The sequence below is a fragment of the Dunckerocampus dactyliophorus genome, chromosome 1 (genome assembly GCF_027744805.1).
Source record: "Dunckerocampus dactyliophorus isolate RoL2022-P2 chromosome 1, RoL_Ddac_1.1, whole genome shotgun sequence".
Taxonomy (NCBI): Eukaryota; Metazoa; Chordata; class Actinopteri; order Syngnathiformes; family Syngnathidae; genus Dunckerocampus; species Dunckerocampus dactyliophorus.
In genome coordinates, this window is record NC_072819.1 from 49,481,194 (window position 1) to 49,503,014 (window position 21,821).

The following is a 21,821-nucleotide window of genomic DNA, read 5'->3' on the forward strand; positions in this document are numbered from 1 at the left end:
CATTCAGTCTGGGTTGGATTGTATAAACACATGCGAAGTTTATCAGATGAACCTTTATTTCCCTCCCCGCTCATTCCATTTCTGTGTAAACTGTAGTTCAGACAGGTGGTCCTCGGTTACGACGTTTCGTGGTGGTGAACACGCTCCCATAAATTAATTAAAGAGTTACATTTGGTCCAGAAACACAAGACTTGCTCGAGAACTACGTCCAGTGCACGCATGAATACCCACACTGAGGGAGACTAACATCCCTTATTCGTAGGGGCGTCACAAGATCCCGGAGACCCAGTCCGTGTATCGTCTGGTTTCGTGAGTGTCATGTCACACCCCAAGCGGCAGTGTGCCAAAGAAAAGGATAGCCATCAAAGCCAAGGAAGTGAAAGTGAACGCCATAAAAAGCTCCCAGAGAGGTGACACGCCCACCAATATTGGCGGGCCACTCTATTGGTCCCAACCATCATTAAGGATAAAGATTATATAAATGCTCATGAATGCCAGGGGGGTCATGGATTCCATGCACTGTTACAACAAGATCTGGGAGGAGCGACCAAGGTTAGACTAGCCTGGGACAGTATTTTAAGAAGGTGGAAAGGCCTGCACGACAACCACAGGGATGGAAGTAAGACGTTTTTCCCTTTTTATTACTATTTCCTTGAACCGTGTGAATGCTGAGAAGCAAATTCAACACCATTTTTCATTTTTTATTTATTTCTCTACTTCTTCTTCTTATGATTATTCCGGCAAATTTTTTTGTCCACTGACTCCTCCCACATTTCTTAATTTTTTGAGTCAAACCAATCCAACGTCAAAATGTTCAGCTCATTCAGGACATGTCATATTTTCTGCGACAGTTTCCCATTGAAAATGAATTGGCAATTCATTTAGTGCCCCCTACTGGTGGCAAATTACCAACGCTATAGACTGCACAGCTGCAGTATTTTTGGATTCGACAAAAGCTTTCAGTACAATTAATCACAACATCCTAATTACAAAATTAGAAAGGTCTGGAATCGGAGGGTTAGTGTTAAATTGGGTTCCCAGAAGGCAACATGTGAAGCTAGGAGATGTTGAAATACATCGTGCATGCGGCGTACCCCACGGCTCAATGTTGGGACCAAAAACGTTCAACCTATATTAAATGAAAGTAAAGTCAGGAAAGACCTAAAGCTGGTATTACTTGCAGACGACACTACTGCCTTTTGTTCTGGAGAAAGTACACAAGAGCTCATAAAAAAAGAAGCCACAGATGAAATGACGATACTAAAACGATGGTTTGATAAAAAGATATCATCCCTGAACCAAAGTAAAATAAGGTAATGATATTTGGTCATAGCAGAAAGGATACGTACGTGCAAATACAAATTGATGGCGCGGACATTGAAAGGGTCAACAAAAATACATTTCTGTGGGGCATAATAGATGAAAAGATGAGCTGGAAACCTCACATTAAAAATATACGACATAAAGTAAAAAAGAAATACATCCATACTGAATAAAGAGCGATCCAAAATCACTTCGTCCTCTCCATTGCTGTCTGGTGTTACCAAATCGAACAAATTGTGTGGAGATATGGGGAAAAAACTCTAAAAGTACACGTCACTCGCTAAAGGTACTGCAAAGAAAGATCCGTTAGGGTCGTCCGTAACGCTGCGTGTAGCCAACATGCAAATCCTCTATTTCTGAAATCACAATGATTCAAATATGGCGCTCTAGTTTCATTTCAAGCAGCTAAAAGTACGCATAAAGCAAACAATAACCTGCTACCCAAAAATATGTCATACGATTCTTCTCAACAAGAAAGGAGAAATATGACCTCAGGGGAAAATGTAACTTCAAACATTTCAAGATTCAAGAGTTTTATTGTCATACGCTCAGTAAAACAGGCACTTCTGCTATGCGATGAAATTCTTCTTCTGTTCATTCTCTAAAAAAAGAAAGAAAACAAGAAAATGAATAAGAACTTAAGAAACATAAATACCAATAAATGAAGCAACAACAACAGAAGAGACATTAATACAGATAAATAATACAAATAAATAAATAAAAGTGCTATGAGTGTGTGTGTGTGTTGCGTGCGGCGTGTGCGAGTGCTTCGTTGAGAAGCCTGATGGCCTGTGGGTAAAAGCTGTTTGCCAGCCTTGTGGTCCTGGACTTCAAACTCCTGTAGCGTCTGCCTGACGGTAGGAGTGTGAAGAATGATAATAATAATAATAATAATAATAATAATAATAATAATAATAATAATAATAATAATAATGTATAATAATTTATACGCAAGAACAACGTTAAAAACCTTCAGCCTTTCAGTATGTGGAGTCAAATTGTGGAACGGATTGCGCACGGAACCCAAACAATGCACTAAGATGAGCGATTTCAAGAGTCCTCCAACAGTGTGCACATACAATGAATGCCAATGAATGCCAATGAATGCCACGATACGCTCACTACCACCTCTTTGTCTGTGCTCACCCGTTACCCGACCACCTTCCGTTCTGTTTTGTTTGTCAACGCTACGGCTTTTTACTGGCTCTTCCTCCTTGTTCTTCTTGAGTTCATTGTCAGTTCTCCCCCATTATCCAACTGTGTTCTGTTATGTCTCTTTCATATCCATTATTTCTTATGATTGTCGTATGAAGTAGTCACAGTCACAACCATTTTGACTACTGTTTAACCGCATTGTTGCATTACCTTATCTTTTATGTATTTCCTCCATCAAAGAGTGCATTTGGAATACAGGAACGGATTGGGGGGGGGGGATTAAATAAGCTTTGCTTCTTCTCACTCCTTTTGGGCATGTGCAACTGTGACTTGTAACATGTGACGTATTCCAGCGTGGCTGGTATGCATGTTTCATGCACCTTTCATGCGTTCATTGTACGATGTGAGTCACTTAGAGTTAACGCATTAATAAAGTTCCGACTTACACTAAAACTGGACTTGCATCACAGTCTGGGAACGGAAGTTGTTCGTAACCCGACGACCGCCTGCAAACTCAAATAGAAGTTTTGGTGTTGCTGCCGACCGGGGGCTGTGTTTTGTAATTCTGATCAGCCGTAGAGTTTTATGGTGTCTGGGCTTCCTCGTGTGGACGTGGTGAGCGTGCAGCACTCTAGCCTGGAAACTTAGTGACTCCATTGTTGATGAACTCAGTGTCAGGATGTTTCTTTGTGCCCAAGGCGTGAAGGCAGAGAGCGAAGTGGAGGAACATGAAATGCCCTGACTTCTTCACTTTCCGCTGAGAATTTTATGAGCATTTGGAGGGGAGGGGAGCTCTTTTCTCGTACACTCGCCTGGAGGGGCGTAGGGCTTGGTCTGCCCTCTGCTCACACTCCCGCTCAGCCTCCCTTCTCTCTGGACGCGTCTGGATGCGAGCGTGGGTGGCAAAGGGTATGAGTAACTGTGAAGGTGTGAGTTTTAGCAAGAGCAGCTCCCTCCATCCATCTCATTAGAGATACCGCATCATGCCAGCATCTATTTTTATGTCAATGTGCTGCTCTTCTTTGACACCCGTTATGCTCTCTCCCCTCAGGTGCATGTACGCCCCCGTTAGCGCCGTCATGGGTAGCGTCCTCTTTTTGCGATTTGCGATTAGGCACAGCAGTGCAAGTGAGCAGAGGAGTAGATTTGAGCATGTTTTCACACTCCTTCTCGAGGTTAAGGGCGAGGGGAGCCGCCGCCGGCGTGCGGAGGCTGAAGGCTCCCCGTCTCGCTGGGGCCAGAGAAATCCGCGTGACAGCTGGGATTACTGAGAGAAGCGTGAGTGTAATTTACCTGAAATTCACACAGCGACGCCATCAACACATGTTTGCAGCGGATGTACTTCAGAATACATGCACGTACACACCTAAGCCTCCGACCTGCAACACTCTGAGAAGTGCTTGGTCAGCCCAGGCAAGAGCTCTGTGCTCAGGCTAATATCCCGGCTGGCAAGATTCCCTCAGCGGGTTCAAAGTGTCGGCGCTGGCCCGCCGGGTGCAGCCAAAGCGTTGCACTGCTGCAGCAATCAAATCTGCAGTCGTATAGAGGCGTTCCATGTCTGAGGTGGCACTTTAATTCAGGATTTCATTTCAGGGGGAGTCCAGCCCCGTGCCAAATAGCTCTTACCTCCAGGCTGCCAGCCGATCGATGTGAACTAAATGTAATAAAGGCTAGATGAAATATCAGGCCCATATCTCTAATGCAATCTGCCATCGCTGAGCTCCAGGTTGCACCAGGAGCACCAGGAGCTGCTTCTCCCAAGCTCCTCCTTGTTTCTTTTCTGTTACCACTGCTCGCTTTCCCGCCTCCTCCTCCCTCTCCCTTTCCTCTAAGCCCGAGGAAGGCCTGTTTTATTTTTACTCACCTGAATTAAACATTGGAGCTTCCAGAATCACAATCCACACACACGTGTGTCACGGAGCTACAGTCGTTCCCTTCCTTCCACCTTTGCTAGAATGAAATTGGCCCATGTGCTCCTACATTTAGCCTGAGGTGTAAACAATTAATGATGTATTACAGTCAGCTTGTGTGTGTGTGTGTGTGTGTGTGTATGCATGATTACCCCTTCCCAACGGTCTGTGTTTCGCTTGTAATGGCCAGTCAATAGATGACAGCTAACGGATGGAGGGAGGAACACCATGCAAAGGTGGTGAGGAGGAGGACAGTCGCAGGAGAGGCAGAAGATTCACCAAAGGTCGCAACAAAAGGGGCTTATTCAGGTTGGGCTCTGGCGTTAGGGGCCACAGTGTGTTCCCAACACAGTTCCTATGCAGACAGAGGAGGTAGTAAGTACTCCAGAACGTGGACCACCTGTAGGAAGGAGTTGCACCAACTCAACCTCCATTTCTGCAGAACAGCTTTAAATTGTTGACCCATTCTGTGGTCCCTGAAACAGTTTCATTCTGAAATACACGTTATTTGTCAGTTTTGGGTAACCTTCTGGCACTTCACCACTTACCTTTGTAGCATTTCAAGCTATTCACTGGACTTGAACCACGTGAATTTCAATCAATAACTGGAAAAACTGGGGTGTTCTAAAACTTTTGACCAGTAGTGTACGTTACATTAACGCTCTCAATTTTGCAGGACGTGGCTAGAAGGTGTCATCAGCTTGCATGATGGAACGAAAATCTCCGTCGTAGGCCACATTGATATCATTTCTATCGCTCTCCACCGTAACATCTGAGCACTAACCGCCAGCGGTGCATATCCACGATGGACGCCGAAATCCGGAGCTGAGGCGCGAAGAGATGAGCAGGAAGTGAGCTATTTGTTTTTGGGCTAGATTGAAGATGGCAGGCCCTCGGGTTCTGCTGGGATTTCGCTCCCAGCATCTTGTTAATATTTCAGAGGCACTTATGGTTTATTAGAGGGGCGGGAGAAAAGAGTGTGTGTGTGTGTGTGTGTGTGTGTGTTTCTACTTTACGCCCTCCCCCGCCCCTTACTTAATTTTTGCTTCTGTACGTCACCGGAAGGCGAAAAGATGACAGTTTCCAAATTGTTAGCAGACTTGTTGCTGTTTATTTCAGAGCAAGAGAAGCAGGGAACTCGGGACACAATGGAGCAGAGGCAACTCAACAGTCTGCAAAGTTACGTTTCCTGCAGCTGGAGCTCTTCTAGCAGGCTGAATAAACAACAGCAACCCCAGCAAATTATGCTTTAGAAGGAATGTGATGAAAACAATCTGGACTGCTAGTTTTTTTTTTTAATCCATTAATTTTGAGAAGATGACAAGTAGCTGCTCGTCGTGCTCGTATAGCCACAGCTCATGACGCCTGAATATGCTCACGCTATACACACACACACACTCAGTGGGTGAGTGCTGCATCCTGCAGAAGAATTCCCTGGGCCCCAACAAACAACCAAAGGTGTGAAAGGCAATTAGTTGTTATGGCGGCATGGTGGAGTGATATATGAGAGGAGGAGCAGACATGTCGGGACTAGTGAGCCTCTACCGGCCCTCAGTGCACGTTATAGTTTTTCTCCACACATATTGTGCCCCACGGTGGCTTCCTGAACGTCCAGCAGACTCTGCACGGCAGACAGAAAGCTGGTGATGGGGAGGTGACGCAGCGAGAGGCGGCGCTTCGAACCACTTAGCGGGTCTCGGCGTGCGGGCGGAGGATTAATGTACCGCCACGGGTCCTGGAATGTGGTCAAGTGTGTGCTGCAGACGCGTCAGACGCTCATGCATGTATTCATCAGAGGCTGAGCGCACACAGGTCAATAAGCACATCTGAGGAACACTCACTCTCTCACGCTAATCTACGACAGGAGAGCGTGAGACAAAGGGAGGGGGGGAACTAACATAGAGACCCACTCCAAAATCAATTAAAACCTAATTAGGCTCCCGGCTTCCTCACGGGCCTTTTATCCTCAGTGTTAGCAAAATGCTGCTGAGAACGTGCACGCGTTGTCTTTGCCCCAGCGTGACTGCGTGTTTTCCCCCAGAGTGTGTTTTGCCCCCACATACGGCTGCAGTCGTTCAGTATCAGTGCTCCCAGATTGTGTTTGCCCCCTTTCTAATCTCACGTTATGACCTTTTCATCTCGGTGTTCTGCCCAGAACTCACCTAATCATGATTTTCTTCGAAGTGATATCTTCATTCTCTGGGAGGACTTTTTTTAAACACGCATGCACGTATTCAGGCCCACGTGCTTACGTTTATTATTATTATTCACTTTATTATTGGACTCCTCCTGATTTTTTTGTGCACCGTTGCCAGTCAGGAGCCAGCGGCCATTAAAAGACACATCAAAAGTAGGGCAAAAGTACTGTAGGGCTTCTCAAGCCATTCCAGTGAGACGTGAAAGAACAGCGGCCCTGTTGTTTTTGTCAATGTCATCACATGAGCCCATTTAGAGACGTGGCTTTGTGCAAAGCGGAATTACAAGGTTATTACTCACAGTTGCGCAGCCTCAATCATAGCAGCATGTGTTTCGCGTGGCAATTGAGAGAATTTCCCTTTTCGTGTGCTCGGCTTACGCGGCAGCATCAATTGAGCAATCAAGGTAAAATGACAAACGTCTGACGGTGTTGTCAAGTCGTTCTGGAGTGGAAGGCGCAGATGTCTCGACGTCGTTTCAATGCGACGACCACATGAATGCGCAAAGCTGACTCATCGACGTGGTTGTGGGATATTAGCCGAGTCAAACATGAACTCATGTGACCGCGTCTGGTCGTCCAAAAGGGCTAACATCATCCCCAGCGTGTGTGTCTAATTATGCTCGTGCAATGACACACACGGGCCAACAAGAGCGAGCTAATTTGGGATTGGCCAGGTGGACTTAGTCTTTGTCTCCCTCACACCCACGTTGACCTGATGGTTAAGAATTTGCTTTTATTGGTCAGGGTCAGCTGGCGGGTCGGAGGTCAGAGTGAGCTGTGAGCTCAAGCATGTGAAGTGTCTTTACATTTATTTTTACAAATTTCCCCTTTCCTTAATCCTCCCGTGCTAATAATGCCCTCGCCTCCGCCCACCAGACCACCCACCACCCTTTTAATGAGTCAGCCAACATGAATTGCTTCCCACAGGCCATGTCCACACATGAAGTAGTATTTTTAAGCATCACCTTTTTTTCTCCCGGGCACAAAAAATGTACATGGGCCTACAGAAAAACACCGTTGTCGACTGTCATGCGAAAGCGACAGGTGGCGGTATAACCCGCTATTTTTACCAGGAAGAAGCCTGAAGGGGAAAAAAAAGCACTAATAACCAAAATGGAAAACACACAAAAATGAGTGACCTAAAACAGAATGCAGGTGTCGGAGAAAACAAAAGACACGATTTCCATACAGCCATGGAAAAAATGATTAGGCCACCCTTGTTTGTTCAGTTTCTTGTTCGTTTTAATGCCTGATACAACTAAAGGCACCTTTGTCTGGACAAATATAACAATGACAACAAAAACAGCTCATAAGAGTTACATTGTTTGGCAGTACGATGCTATGCTAGTCATGTAAGAACTTCAGTGATGTTGGTTTTTATCAAGAAAACCATGGAAGTTGCTGGATATCAGCTCTCAAATTCAACTCCTATGAGCTGTATTTGTTGTCATCATTGTGTTTGTCCAAACAAACGCACCTTTAGCTGTACCAGGATTACAATGGATCAAGAAACTGAAGAAACCAGGGTGGTCTGATCCTTTTTTCCATGAGTGTATACGCTACTCCCAAAAGGCTCGGGATATTCATTCTGCTTTCAGGTGGAATTTCCGAATAAACTTAAAATGTGCTGTAACCTGTACAGGTGAACTTGATTTCACCTTCTCTCAACTTTTGAATGCACACGTGTAAAGCTGTGACAATTAATCGACGAATGGATGATCCAATTAATCGACGAATGGATGATCCAATTAATCGACAACTATTTTGGTATTCGATTAATCGCCTTTTGATTACAAAACGTAAATATCATCTGATTTCAGCCTCTCAAATGTGATTTTTTAAAATTTCCTTGCCTTTTTACTGATATGTTGTGGATCAATCCACTAACTGTTTGCTTTTGGCTCGTATTGATTTGGTCAGGGGTGTCCAAATTACAGCGCGGGGGCCATTTGTGGCCCGCAGCATGTTTGTTATTGGCCCGTGGCGCATTCTAGAAATTAAAATAAATGAACAACAGTGACAACAACGGCAACAATGGGAAAAAAGAGCAAAAATGTGTGTTTTTTTAAAGCCCTCACCATACACTTTATGCACTGTTCTCAGAGAGACATGAACATTTTCTCACATTTCTCTCTTGTTTAAACACTCTCAAAGTTCTAATTTCGTTTGATTTTTAATGACCAATCTCTTGGACACAAGAAATTATTAAGTGACTCACCGTATTCACTCCTCCCATGCTGTAGCGTTTTTGTTCAAACACATTGCTCCTGTTGTAGCATTTGACTTCTCCTCGTAGTCCTCCATGAACCGACGATTCATTTACAGAATTCCATCACGGTGCCCCAGCGATCATACAACTATGATCTCCAGCAACCAGGAAACACCGCAGTGCTGCACGAAGGAGATTGATTGACAATGGTCTACAGCCAATCAGAACGCAGAACACAATGGGAGGGTTCTCAGCTAGCCAATCAGGGCTGTTGGCTGCTCCACATGTAGTCAAATCTCCAAATCTCTACTCCAGCGGCACACGTCTTCAGGACTCGCATGAGTATACAACACCCTCTACTGGTAGCGCTAGTAAATACCGTACAATAACAGACACATACAACAGAGCACTGATACATCGCTCTGATACACCACAAGGACGCAGAACACAATGCGCGTTCATACGCTGTTAAAAAACGTATGCAAAATTGCACTTCAAAAATCTGCGAAACACTCGATTAATACTCGATGAATCAAAATAGCAAGTTTCAGATTAAGAAAGAAGAAATTAACTGATTAACTAAGAAATTAATCTTCATTTTAGAGCTGCAACAATGAATTGATTAATCAATGGTTAATCTCCTACGCAAACAATCGACAACTATTTTTAAATATGTAAATACCCTCTGATGTCAGCCTCTCAAATGTGTATATTTTTTAATTTCCTTCGTCATCCATGAAAGCAGACCTATTATTTTTGTGTTTTAGCCAAAACAAAATATTCCCACACATCAGCTTTGACTTTGGAAAACAGCGATGGGCATTTTTGCCTCCTTGCCGATACCAAGTGTAGGTGTTTTTGCTCCGTATTGATTTGGTCCATCTATGGCCGAACCGATGCTAACCGATGCTAACCGATGACCCCATTCATCGAAACAACAAGCTTCAGATTCATCAACTTAGAAAAGGATCATGATTGTATTTTTGTGTCCATTTATTGTTTTACTGAAGCTATTTGACAAACATTTAGATTTATTTAGAAGTATTTAACATCATTTGAACAGAATATTCAAGAGGCTACCGGGTGTTTGTGCACTTCTTTGCTCCGTCAGTTCAAATCTTCCCACATGGAGATTTAGTGAAAGCAGCTGACTTGTTGACCAAGAGCCAAGTCCGTGGTTAAAATATTTACTTGTAACTTGGCATGGATGTTGTTTTCCTAAATGCTTTGTGTCTGCATCGCAAACTGTGTCCGAGGGCTGAACCCAGGGTGGTAACTGAGTCCACACCTGTCTGGTTTTTATTAGCAGGGCTCATTGCGTAACCCCTTAACTTCTTTGTTTGTTCTCCTTCACATCCTTAATGCCTTCCTGCTGTGTCCCTGATGTCAGGAAGACTTTTAACCGCTTATCTTTTCACACCCTTTCCTGTTTTTTTTTTCAAATCAGGTACGACTTCATCGAGATCCGCGACGGCACTTCGGAAAATGCAGACGTCTTGGGCCGTCACTGCAGCAACATCGCCCCGGCGCCAATCATCTCATCAGGTCCCTCCCTCCAGATCCGATTCGTGTCGGACTACGCCCACCAAGGAGCCGGCTTCTCCCTGCGCTACGAAATCTTTAAAACAGGTGAGGAGTCGGCTGCAAAGAGCATGTGTGTGATGGATGCCTTCCAGAATCAATTCTACGTGGCGCCGTGACAGGCTCCTGTGAGTGGTCCTTTTAGAGTGAGTGGCCGAGGTGATGACGAACTGATTTTCCAAAACATTTCATCAAAAGAAGAAGATGTTGCAGATTAAACATCCACACAAGTGGACCCATCGAACTGCTCGTTATGTATCATTTATCTCTGTGTCTGAAAGTCTTCACGCTAACACTTGAGTTAATGATGGTGTGGCGTCAACAAGAGCGAAGGGTCTTTCAGAGGTTTTTATTAGGGCTGTAAAACATAACACATTAACAGCGGTAACTCATTTATTCCATTAGTTTCTTTTACCATTCATGATTATCATGATGCGCATCGTGGCAAGCCACACCTCTCTGGAATGACGGCAGACGGAGGCTCAGTGTGGCGTCCCCACAGAGCCTCACAGAGTCTGACGCTCTTTTAGAACTTTATTCTGACCTGAACACATCAACAGCACTGCAATTCCAGCACCATATATTGGGGATGTCCCGGTCCACATTTTTTGGCTTGCAATCCACTCTGATTTTTTTTTTTTTTACAGTTTTGCCAGTCCAATCCAATCCGGTACCGATACTTTAAAAAAAATGTGTATTATTATTATTATATTTTTTTACGATATTGTTTGACTTTTGTAACAAACCTCTGTGAGTCAGGTCCCTAATCCAATAAAAGATCCAATAAAAGATCAAATTGGAAAAAATGGGTGTGCAAAACTTTTAGGGTAGGATTAATGATATGACATGTTTATAGATCAATTGTGGTGTGATTTACAATATATGACTTTTTTTTTAACAGGGCCCTATGAAATCCGTTTTACTTGTTCCCAAATTCTGTTGTATTTTTTCTCAAATTCCGTTTTTTTCCATTTTCCACTTACTTTACCAGCATAAAGTGTGTGCTGTTTGGGTTTGTGAATAAAATGAAAAAATCCCTACATTTATTGTTGCAACACATCAGGGGTGTCCAAAGTGCGGCTCGGGGGCCATTTGCGGCCCGCGGCTGTGTTTTTATCGGCCCTTGACACATTTAAAAAATAGAATTAAACAAGAAAACGAACAAAAACAATAACAGAAGTGTAAGGAAGTGCAGTCATTTTACGAAATATTACAATAAAGTCATAATATTCACAGAAAAAAGTCATAATACCATGAGAACAAAACAAAATTGTTATTAAACTTAAAATATGAAAGAAAACATATCTACATGGGTTGGTTTACCAAGTGTCAAATATCAAAGTGGCCCGTGTACTCTTTGATTTTACCGTATGCGGCCCTCGGTGGGAAAAGTTGGACACCCCGGCAACACATCAGTGGCCCATTTTGTCCTGTAATTGAGAAATGGATGCAGCTTAGCTAACTTTTCTAATGGGACGTCAGCCTCAGCACATATTGCTACAAAACTACCGCCCTGCTCGTGGTTCAGGAAGACGTAGTCACACACGTCATTCCAACCGCGTTATTAATGGAAGATGTTTTTGTTTACACAATTAGACAAATGTGACAAAGGGCGCTCTTATTTTGAAGTGTTGTTGTGTGTGTTCAGAATGGTAATTGATGTTGACACGAGCTCTGCCTCTGCCTCTCTTTTTTCACTCAGGACCTGCGCGTCGCCAGTGGGCATTGTAAAGAGGTCCTTACATTATAACACCGTACTTTAAAGCGGTAAAACACAACACGGTGAAAATATACTCATATAGGCTGAGTCGCGCACACACACACACACACACACACACACGCGCACACACACACGCACACACACAAAGCTGCCCTGCTAAACTAAGCTAACCCCGGTAGCTTCCATTCACGCTCCGTAACAGAGGAGCTACGGAGCCGAATATCCAAGGTCCAAACTGAAAGTAATGTCACCAAGGTACACCGCGGACGTGTCTGCAAGGTGGTGTCGCGTTTTCTTCTTCTTGCGGGTGGCGGGAGTCGAGTGGCAACCAGCTTTGAGGCGCATTACCGCACCTCAGAACGCAAACGGATCGGCCCGATCTTGTGGCGGAAGCCGATATTATACAATTTTCAATATACAGCGGATCTGGAGCCAATCCCGATCCCGAAGATCGGATCGGGACGTCCCTTCCATACAGTAACGGAAAAGATGATTACTGTAGACCACCCTTGTTTCTTCAGTTTCTTGTTCATTTTAATGCCTGATACAACTAAAGGTACCTTTGTTTGGACAAATGTACCAATGACAACAAAAACAGCTCATAAGAGTTACATTTTTTGGCAGTATCACGATATAGCTACTGTATTCATGTGAGAACTTCAGTGATTTTGGTTATTATCAAGCAAACCATGAAATTTGCTAGATATCAGCTCTTAAGTTCAACTCTTATGAGCTATATTTCTTATCATCATTATATTTATCCAAACAAATGTACCTGTAGTTGTGCCAGTACCAATAAACTGAAGAAACAAGGGTGGTCTAATCACATTTTCCATAACGGTGTATGTGTCTCCAACTCGCAAACGCGTCTTCAGAACGACACTTGGTCATTCTTGAGGTGCAGTCATGGACACTCCGAACTCCGAACATCATCACAGCGTCTTTGTCATGCGTGTACGTGTGGACTAAATGAGACAAATAACAGCGAGACCAACGGGTGGATCGTCTTAGCAGCACTTAATAAGTGTGCTCGGACAGCCCAGAAGATACACCAAAACATGTGAATTCAGCCTAAAGCACGTGGTGAACACAGCCCCTCATTACTCATAATAACACGGTTAAATGTTCTGCTGCTATTAAAAAGACCATAGGTAAATGGATTTTCAGACATGTGCGGTATCCTTTAACTTGATTGAAATTTTCAGTTCATTCGAAGCTGTTAACAGATAGAAATACACCATATTTACTTCTGTTCTGTCTGCTTTTTAATTAAATTCAGTAAAAATAGGCCTTTTTCAGACATAGTTGCAAGTGGTGATTAATCATGATGAATTAATTTGAAAACTGTGGTTAATCTGATTAAAAATGTTAATCATTTGACAGCCCTACTTTTTATTTACTGCCTTCAATCTCTCTGAAAGTATGAACGGAATGCTTGCTTAATTGGAGTGAAATCCATTTCCTCTCGGGTGATGAGAGGGGTTGGGCGGGGGAGTGACGGCCGGACCTCGGGTCAAAGGTTTACGGGCAAAGGCCGAGGCGAGGAGATTGATGGGGGATGAGCGTGAGCCAGAATGGAATTTTCTGGAGGCTGCTGAAGTGCACAAGGTGAAATGCAGTGTGTGTGTGTGTGTGTGTGTGTGTGTGTGTGTGTGTGTGTGTGTGTGTGTGTGTTTTTGCGCTAGAGGAAGTGAAATGGTCAGATGGCCTTGAGGCAGCTGAAGGATTTCTCTGCTCAAGTGGGTTCATTTGACTTTACAACACTGAGGTGGTTGTCCCGCCTCTTTGGATGTGGTTTGATAGACCAAATTCACTTCTCACCTGTCCTGCAGGTCTCTTCCGGGGGCGCGCACGGCAGCCTGCTACGTAACACATGCAGGCTCTGTGCTTTGAACAAGACTGTGACATAAATTTGCGGGGTTTAGGAGATGTGTGTCACTCGCGGGTGCACGTAGGCGTGCGCGTGCTGCTTGTGTGGGTGGTTCCGCTCAGCGTGATACATTTGAGTCTACCTCGATGTGCACGTGTGGGCGGGGTGATAAATGCACGCGTGTTTATTTGCGAGACCGACAGAGGCGGTGGGAAAATAATTAGGGTGACAGGAGACAAAATAACAACAGGATGACTGGCGACGAGGGTTATGGTGATGATGATGATGATTGAGGGCGTGTGTTAATTGGGAGCACTGCGGCGCGCGCTCGTCATTATAGGTGGCAAAAACACACACATGCACACGCACACGCACACGCACGGATCCCAACTGGCAGATCCCAATTACGTTGGGTTATTACAGTTGTTTTTGTGCAGCTTTCAGGTGAGCTTTTTTGTTTCCACATGGAGCACCTGGTGAGCTTGCTCTCAGAGCGCTTTTGAAGGCATCACGGAGGCATTTGGTAGGTGGTCACCACGTTTTATGCAAAGTGTGCCGGGGGCATCATTTAGTGCCTATCCACACAGAAACGTTTTCAGGTCGAAAAGACAAAGTGTTTTGTTGTTTCAGCCTTTCATCCGCACCGAAACACCGTTGCAGGTGCCCTGAAACTGTTTTTTTTTTTAACGGCTTCCAGAGTGGGAAAATCTGAAAACGCCAGCTTGCCGTTGCCGTGTAGACAACCGCTAATTTCTAACAACGATGACGTCACCGACCCGTCGCAACTAGTGATGCCCCGTTCAGGGTCGGGATTGGCTGCCGATCCGCTGTATTTTGAAGATCGGATAATGTCCGTATAACGTTGCTAACTCTGAGCCGCACTCCAACACGGTAGTTGCGGTAACGCGCCTCAAAGCTGTTTGCCACTCGACTCCCGCCACCACAAGGCATGCTGGGTACTCTCTCCCAACATTTTGCCATGTTTGTCGGATTTTTGATGTTAACATACTCTCGATATCCAATGTTTTATCGTTCATAGCTCATATTGTTGTTGTTGCATCAATCAAGCATGCCTTGCAGGCACTTACCAAACAACAGCTTAAGTTAGGTGTGTTGTTTTGCACTTAGTTGTTGTTTAGCACCCACGTGGTAGCAGGAGTTGATTTATGTGATGCGTTAACTCGCTTTGGGTGTATTGTGTATTCATTTCGTTGCACCGTGAGTAAGTATGTTGTACCGTTGTTGTACCCTCATATGTAGAAGGCCCCTCGGACAAAGTTTTTAACCCCATGTGGCCCGCGATTCCAAAAGCTAGCCCACCCCTGCTGTAGTGTGTACTGTACTGTGTCATATCACTACTGGATCAAAGTGTTGAAGGCTCTTTGATGTGTGCGTGCGTGTGTGTGTGTGTGTTGTTAAAGGGCGTGTGTTGGGAAAGATGGCGATCTCGGCACACAACCATGTGTGTTGTGAGGTGTGTGTGTGTGTGTGTGTGTGTGTGTGTTGACCTCCCTTTCCATCCTAAACAGACAGCACAGTTCGGAGCTCAGGCCGACATTCCCTCAAATGCGTCCGACGCTGACAATGTTTATGTGTTTGGGGGTCCAGTGTGCCCGTGTGGGTGTGGGTGTGAGTGTGAGTGTGTGTGTGTGTGCGCCAGAGAGGCATATCTTTGCCTGCTTTCGTTTCAGTGGACTGACAACTTCCTTGTTTTTGTTGGGTTCACCTCGTTACATAAGCGATGAGTGCCACGACTCCAGGGAGTGTTGGACTGTTTGTGTCAACATGCACACTTGTGTGTGTGTGTGTGTGTGTGTGTGTGTATGCAACTCCCCAACAACTCCTGAAAATCTGCCCCCAAAAAAACATGCTTCCAGTCAACCCCGTCTCACACACACACACAGACACACACACACACACACACATTTTCACATGTATGCCTTCTAATGCTTTTACAGTGAAAGTGCACGAACCGCCTCCCCTCCCCCATATTGTTGTGGCCTACTTTATTCCCACTCATGCGTGCTTAACCCTTTATTCATTCTGGACTACCCCCCCCCCATCCATTTGTCATACATCCTCACTCAGTCACGTGCCGCTGATGCTGTTACCACGGCTACAGGGGGCAGACTTACCAGTAAAGCCCCCTTTTCCTGGTTCCTCCAAGCCAATCGACCAGAGTGGTGGGGGCCACGTCGCAGCCAATCCTGCGGTGACGCAAGGCGGGGAGCACTTAAGGGCATTGGGTCTCCTCTGTGACCATCGGTGACCGCTGCTGTGGCATGTGTGGGGCCTCGGCGGGAGAGCAGCCCCAGGCCGAATCCCCTCCGTCGCCCCCATCCCCCGTCTGGGCACCCGTCACAACCCTGGCCCTGTCTGTACTTCTAATGCCATCACGTTGATTGGACGCTGACCCCCTCTACATCAGCGCTGCGCTTTACTGTACACCTGATTGGCTCACCTTGTTTATGCCTTCATCACGTGTCCGCACTCGTCCTCGTTCGTACGAGTACAACGTTAGGAGCTGCTGATTGTGACGAAAAGCATGGATGATGGCGTTCAAGCCCACGGCCCACATCAGACGCGTGACTGAGATGTCTGACGTTGACGTGTTGGACCGTGGCATGGCAAGAATGTTGTGTTTCTTTGTTGTGGTTCCTGTTCTAGTTTGCCATGCTCTTGTTGTGTGCGGTGTGCTGTTATTGTGGGTTTTACACCCATTCACAAACCCAGCATTCAGAACGCCCCTTCTGCACACATTCTGACACAAATGCCTTGGGAGAGGCGTTTTTTGTTTTTTTCTTCTCAATGGAATGGTGCAGCTCAGGCTGGGTTACACGAGGGATGTGTGTGTGCCTGAGAGGTTGATGCGTGTCAGACAGGCAGGTTTGATACACACGAGGTGAACCCTCGGAATTGCATGAGACGCCAGACAGCGGCAGACGAGACGGAGTGAGAGAGTGCAGACTCTGCGTATCACAAGGGAGAAAAGACAAGATGGGACGGGAGGTGGATGCGGGGAGGGCGGCGGGAGCGACAAACCTCAGGCAAACCTCGTGCAAGAGTCGGGTGGTGTCTACCCAGCAACCCTGACCCCTCCCCTTTGCCAGTCTCCAGCTTTTGCATTGGTCAAACGCGTGTGTGCGAGGTGATGGAGGGAGTTTCTGAGACGTGTTTTTGCCGTGCTCACACACCGTGAACTAATGAGCACTAACGAAACTAGAAGGCACTCGTGCATATGCAACTTCTGCAAAAGACGTGCATGCACACAGTTGGTGCACACCGTCTGTGAAATGCGAACGCAGTGGTTTGTTTGGAGGCGATGGAGTCAAGCTGTGCTCACACTGAAGTTTTCCAATGTGCGACTCCAGACTGCTGATTTGTGACCCAGTAAGAAACAAGGCCACTGTGTTACTGGGCCTGACACACATTGAGACGCTGTCACACACACCTCACATGCGACATGCAGAGAGGCCAAAAAATGCCTGCGGCAAAAATGATAACGTGAGGATATTAATAAAAGAGAACAACAACACGGCATGCACATGCACTCTAGTGTGTTGTGTGCACAAGTACACACCGTTACACACACTGAGCAAAGAGGCGTGGCTGTGGGATTTAGATATTGAAAATGACCATCATATCTCAACATGCTCAGCTGTGTGTGTGTGTCGGGGGGGGGGGGCAGCCTGGACCGGCATGAAGCTAGATGACCTACGGGGTGTTTAGATACCGCGACGTGTGACTCACAAGGTCAGGGACTGCTTGGAACAAGCGGAGGAGAAAATAGCACATTTGTGTTTACATCTTTAGGCCACCAATTGCTCGTGGATGGAAGCAGCACATGAGGCATAGAGTGCATTTTTGACCGAGTGGAAAGAGTAAAGAGTGGAAGACGAATGCAAAGCTTTATGAGGGTGTTGTGCTCTGAGCTGTCTGGGGTCTGTTTTCTACCATTATCAAGTGCAGACGGGGGTGCGGGGGGAATAGCCAGCCCACCCTTTTGCTTTTATAGGGCGGACTGATAATAAAGACTGGTGCCTTGAAGGAATGCTGGAGACGGAATGTGCTATTAACATGTCTGTGCTCCTGACGCTGCTTTTACACATGAAGACGTGGCTGGTTTCAGGTTTAAAACTTCTCTTCTTGTTGGAAAAAGACCACAAGAAATTCCTGATTTTGCTTATCAACTGAAGTAGTCGATATTGGCTTCCACCGATATCCCATCTACCGATACTGTCCAGCACGTACCGACATTGGTAGGTGCTCTTCCCTCAAACTGTCACGTAATGAACGAACACATGATCCTTCTTTTACTGTGATACCGCTGGATTCATTCACAAATAAAGACTGTTTGCCCAAAATATGACAAATACTGCAATATGCAAAACAAGTTGTAGGAAAGTACCACATTTATTTTGTCTCGTCATAATAGTCATTTAATAATCCTGACCAACCGTTAACATGTCTCCTGCTATCAGTGAAACAATGATACAATTTGGAAAGCTGCACATTTCTATGTGGCACAAACATCCGTATCAGAACTAAATAAAGTACTGGTCATAACTGGGTACTTTTTTCAGTTTTTTCATTATGTTGCTGCATGAGCGCTGCTTGTGAGTCTGAAACTGATACTGATGTGATCCGATATCTCATTTTTATGTCAATATCAGACATCCATAAACGTAATCCTATCTCTGGCAGTCAGAAAAACGCACACCTGATGTGTCCGGGATGCGAGTGGCACAGCTGCAGCCGCTCAAGGTGAGCCATAGCGGCATCCAGGTTGGCATGAATCTGCACCGGTAATGAGTAGGGATGCTTCGATCGATCGGCCACCGATCAGTATCGGACGATTTCCGTGAAAAAGCTTGCGATCGGCCAATAAATGCCTTTCAACGGCAGTCACGTCTGGCTCGTACCATCGAGGGCGTGCCAAAGCCAAAACAAACATGTCTGCTGTGTGGAACTTACCTGCCTTTTGTGAGAGTCATATAAATTTTGCACGTAAAAAAAGCTTTCATTTACCACGGCATTTGAAGAACAAGCACTTGACGCAGTATGGTGAGTTTTCAAGGCTCACGATGTGGTCATCAGTCAAACGGCAGCGTTGAACGTGGCCAAAGCGCTGGACAACTCTCGCCCGTATGTGCTTGACAGTCAGCAGTCTAAAGCAAATAAATAATTGAATTCATCGCACTAGATGACCAGCCTCTCTCAGAGGAAGCCACCGAAGTCCTGCTGCAGCTTCATCAGACAACGTACTCTCACATCCTCTCATCCTCGGCAAGTTTCACCAGTGATATACCCTACTGGTGGCACGTTTTAGAAAACTCCAGTTTCTCTGGAGGAAAAAGCTACATTTTTAACTGTTCAGATGGTCTGTCGCTCTTCTGTTGTTAATTCCTGTTTTTCTTGCCATTTTTGTCGCAACAAATGACTTTCTCCAGTGCAGCACTGTTCAACTGATGCTCACGAGGGTGTAGTACCACAGTGTGTTCCCAACACTGTTTCTATGCAGACAGAGGAGGGAGTAAGTACCCCAGAACGTGGACCACCTGTAGGAATGAGTTGCGCCAACTGCAAAGGCTTGATCAACCTCCGTTTCTGAAGAACAGCTTTAAATTGTTGACCCATTTTGTGGTCCCTGAAACAGTATCATTCTGAAATACACGTTATTTGTCAGTTTTGGGTAACCTTACCACTTACCTTTGCACCGTTTCAAGCTATTCGTTGGACTTGAATGACTTGAATTGCAACAAATAACTGGATTGGGGTGTTCTAAACCTTTTGACCGGTCGTGTACTTTCTCTTGAAAAAGTAAATCAAATGTTTTTGTGTCCAAATGAAGTTGATTTTGTGGTTCCATCATACAGCCAGTAGCAGGGTTGCACCCAGGAATTCTGTAAATGAAAAATCACGTTGTTCCCTCCCTTTTTAAGTTTTTAATCGTTAGCTATTCTGCAATTGACTGCCGACCAGTCCAGGGTGTTCACCGCCGCTCGCCTGAAGTCAGCTGGGATAGGCGACCCGAGTGAGGACAAGCGCCATAGAAAATGGATGAATGGATAATTACCTATTTTTTGGGCCCGCTGGCATTTTGGGGACTTTGGAATTGTCTTCACATTTCCTCCTCATACGGCACCCCTGGCCAATAGCACTGATCATCAATAAATTGAAAAATTTACCTTTAATTATGTGATTGGTATCAGTATCAGTATCGGCCGATCATGCATGTGTGATTGGTATCGGAATCTGCAGCATAAGACCCTGATCGGAGCATGCTTAGCGACGGGAGCCGCTGCAAAGGGCTCATTTAGAGCCATAACAGAAGGTTAGCAGCGCGTCTGACTGCACGAAAAGAGGCAGAGTCACCGAGAGACGAGAGGGAGCATTTTATAATATTTAATTTCAACATGTGCAAAAATAGAGCTTCTTTTAAGCCTGGCCTCACAGCGCACAAAATCATGTGTCAAATGACCTCATGTCAAGCACATGCACACGGAAGCCTTGAAGGCTAGGGATGAGTAACAGATCTTTATTCACATCTTGAACCCGTTCACGAAGCAGCAGAGTGCGATTTCAAAAATGCTGCTGTTGTGTGGCTGGCAGGTTTGGATGCTGGATGGGGGGGGGCACCACCGCCTCTTCCTGTCATGTAGTGTAACACTGGACAGGCTGTATGATCTTCCATCACCCTTTTATCCATTGCTCATGTCTGAACTGTGTGTTCTTTTGTGACAGATCGCCTGTTCCTCTCATGCTTCTGTCTCCTTAGGGTCGGAATTCTGCTTCCGCAATTTCAGCAGCAGCTCCGGGATGATCGAGTCACCGGGCTTCCCTGATAAATACCCCCACAACCTGGAGTGCTCGTACATGATCATCGCTCCGGCACACATGGACATCGCCCTCACGTTTTTGACGTTTGACCTGGAGAACGACCCCCTGCTGGTGGGCGAGGGTGACTGCAAATACGACTGGTTGGACGTGTGGGACGGCCTCCCACAAGGTGAGTGCACACACAGATGCACGCACACGTGCTTCGAGAGTCAGTTTTGGATGATAGCACAAAAAGGTATTCACATCCACGTTTTAAGCGTATGCAGGCTCACGCAATTCCCAAATGGATGTTCCGTCAGGTTCCAGAGCAGGAAGCGCTCGCTTTGATGTGCGGAGCCTTGCCTTCCACTCCTTTGCATTACACACAGGAAACATTATTTCACACTGGGGGCTGAAAGTCCTTCGACACCCCAAAGGAGCAGCCCTTTCCCATGATCCTCTTTCCCCCTCCGTAATAACACCCTCCATCACCTCCTTCCTATCCTCCAGTCCTCTCTCCTTATCACCTTGTGTTTCCTTCCTCCCAGTGAGAGTGGGGGCCGCGATGAGAATCTCTTTGCCACCAGCGAGAGGTGCAGAGTGTCGGGAAAGTGACCTGTCCACCCATCAGGGAGTGGAAAAGCAAAAACATTTGTGATGGACAGTGATGGGCAAATTACTTTAAAAAAGCTATTATTTATAGTCACAAAAAGAGTAATTGAATTAGTAGCGGAATTATACTAATCCTGTCACCGTGGCACACGGTCGTGACCCCAGGATGCAGAGACAGGAGTGTGGTGTCGGTAAAATATCTTTAATTCAAGCATAGACAGGTGCAGGTACTCACACAAGCACGAGTTTCATACCAAAATGGCAAAAAGGCAGAAGCAGAATGTGTAGCGTGATGCATCAAACCTCTTAAGCAGACCTGCATCGACAGCAGACAAAGCATTGACAATGAACCGGCAAACGAACAGTCTACCAGGTGACTTAAATAAGGGAAACTCAAATTAGAGCCAGCGTGAAAAACAGAAAAG

The 21,821-nt window shown here is 45.6% G+C and overlaps 1 protein-coding gene across 2 annotated transcripts in view; it reads left to right on the forward strand.

Annotated features, from left to right (window-relative positions):
• nrp2a (neuropilin 2a) overlaps positions 1 to 21,821 on the forward strand; it is a 73,078-nt gene that overhangs the window by 8,727 nt on the left and 42,530 nt on the right. For both annotated transcript variants that reach the window (XM_054770249.1, XM_054770258.1), the window contains exons 3-4: positions 10,242 to 10,423; positions 20,744 to 20,974. In XM_054770249.1, the coding sequence (XP_054626224.1) occupies positions 10,242 to 10,423; positions 20,744 to 20,974 (413 nt within the window). The remainder of the gene's footprint in view (positions 1 to 10,241; positions 10,424 to 20,743; positions 20,975 to 21,821) is intronic.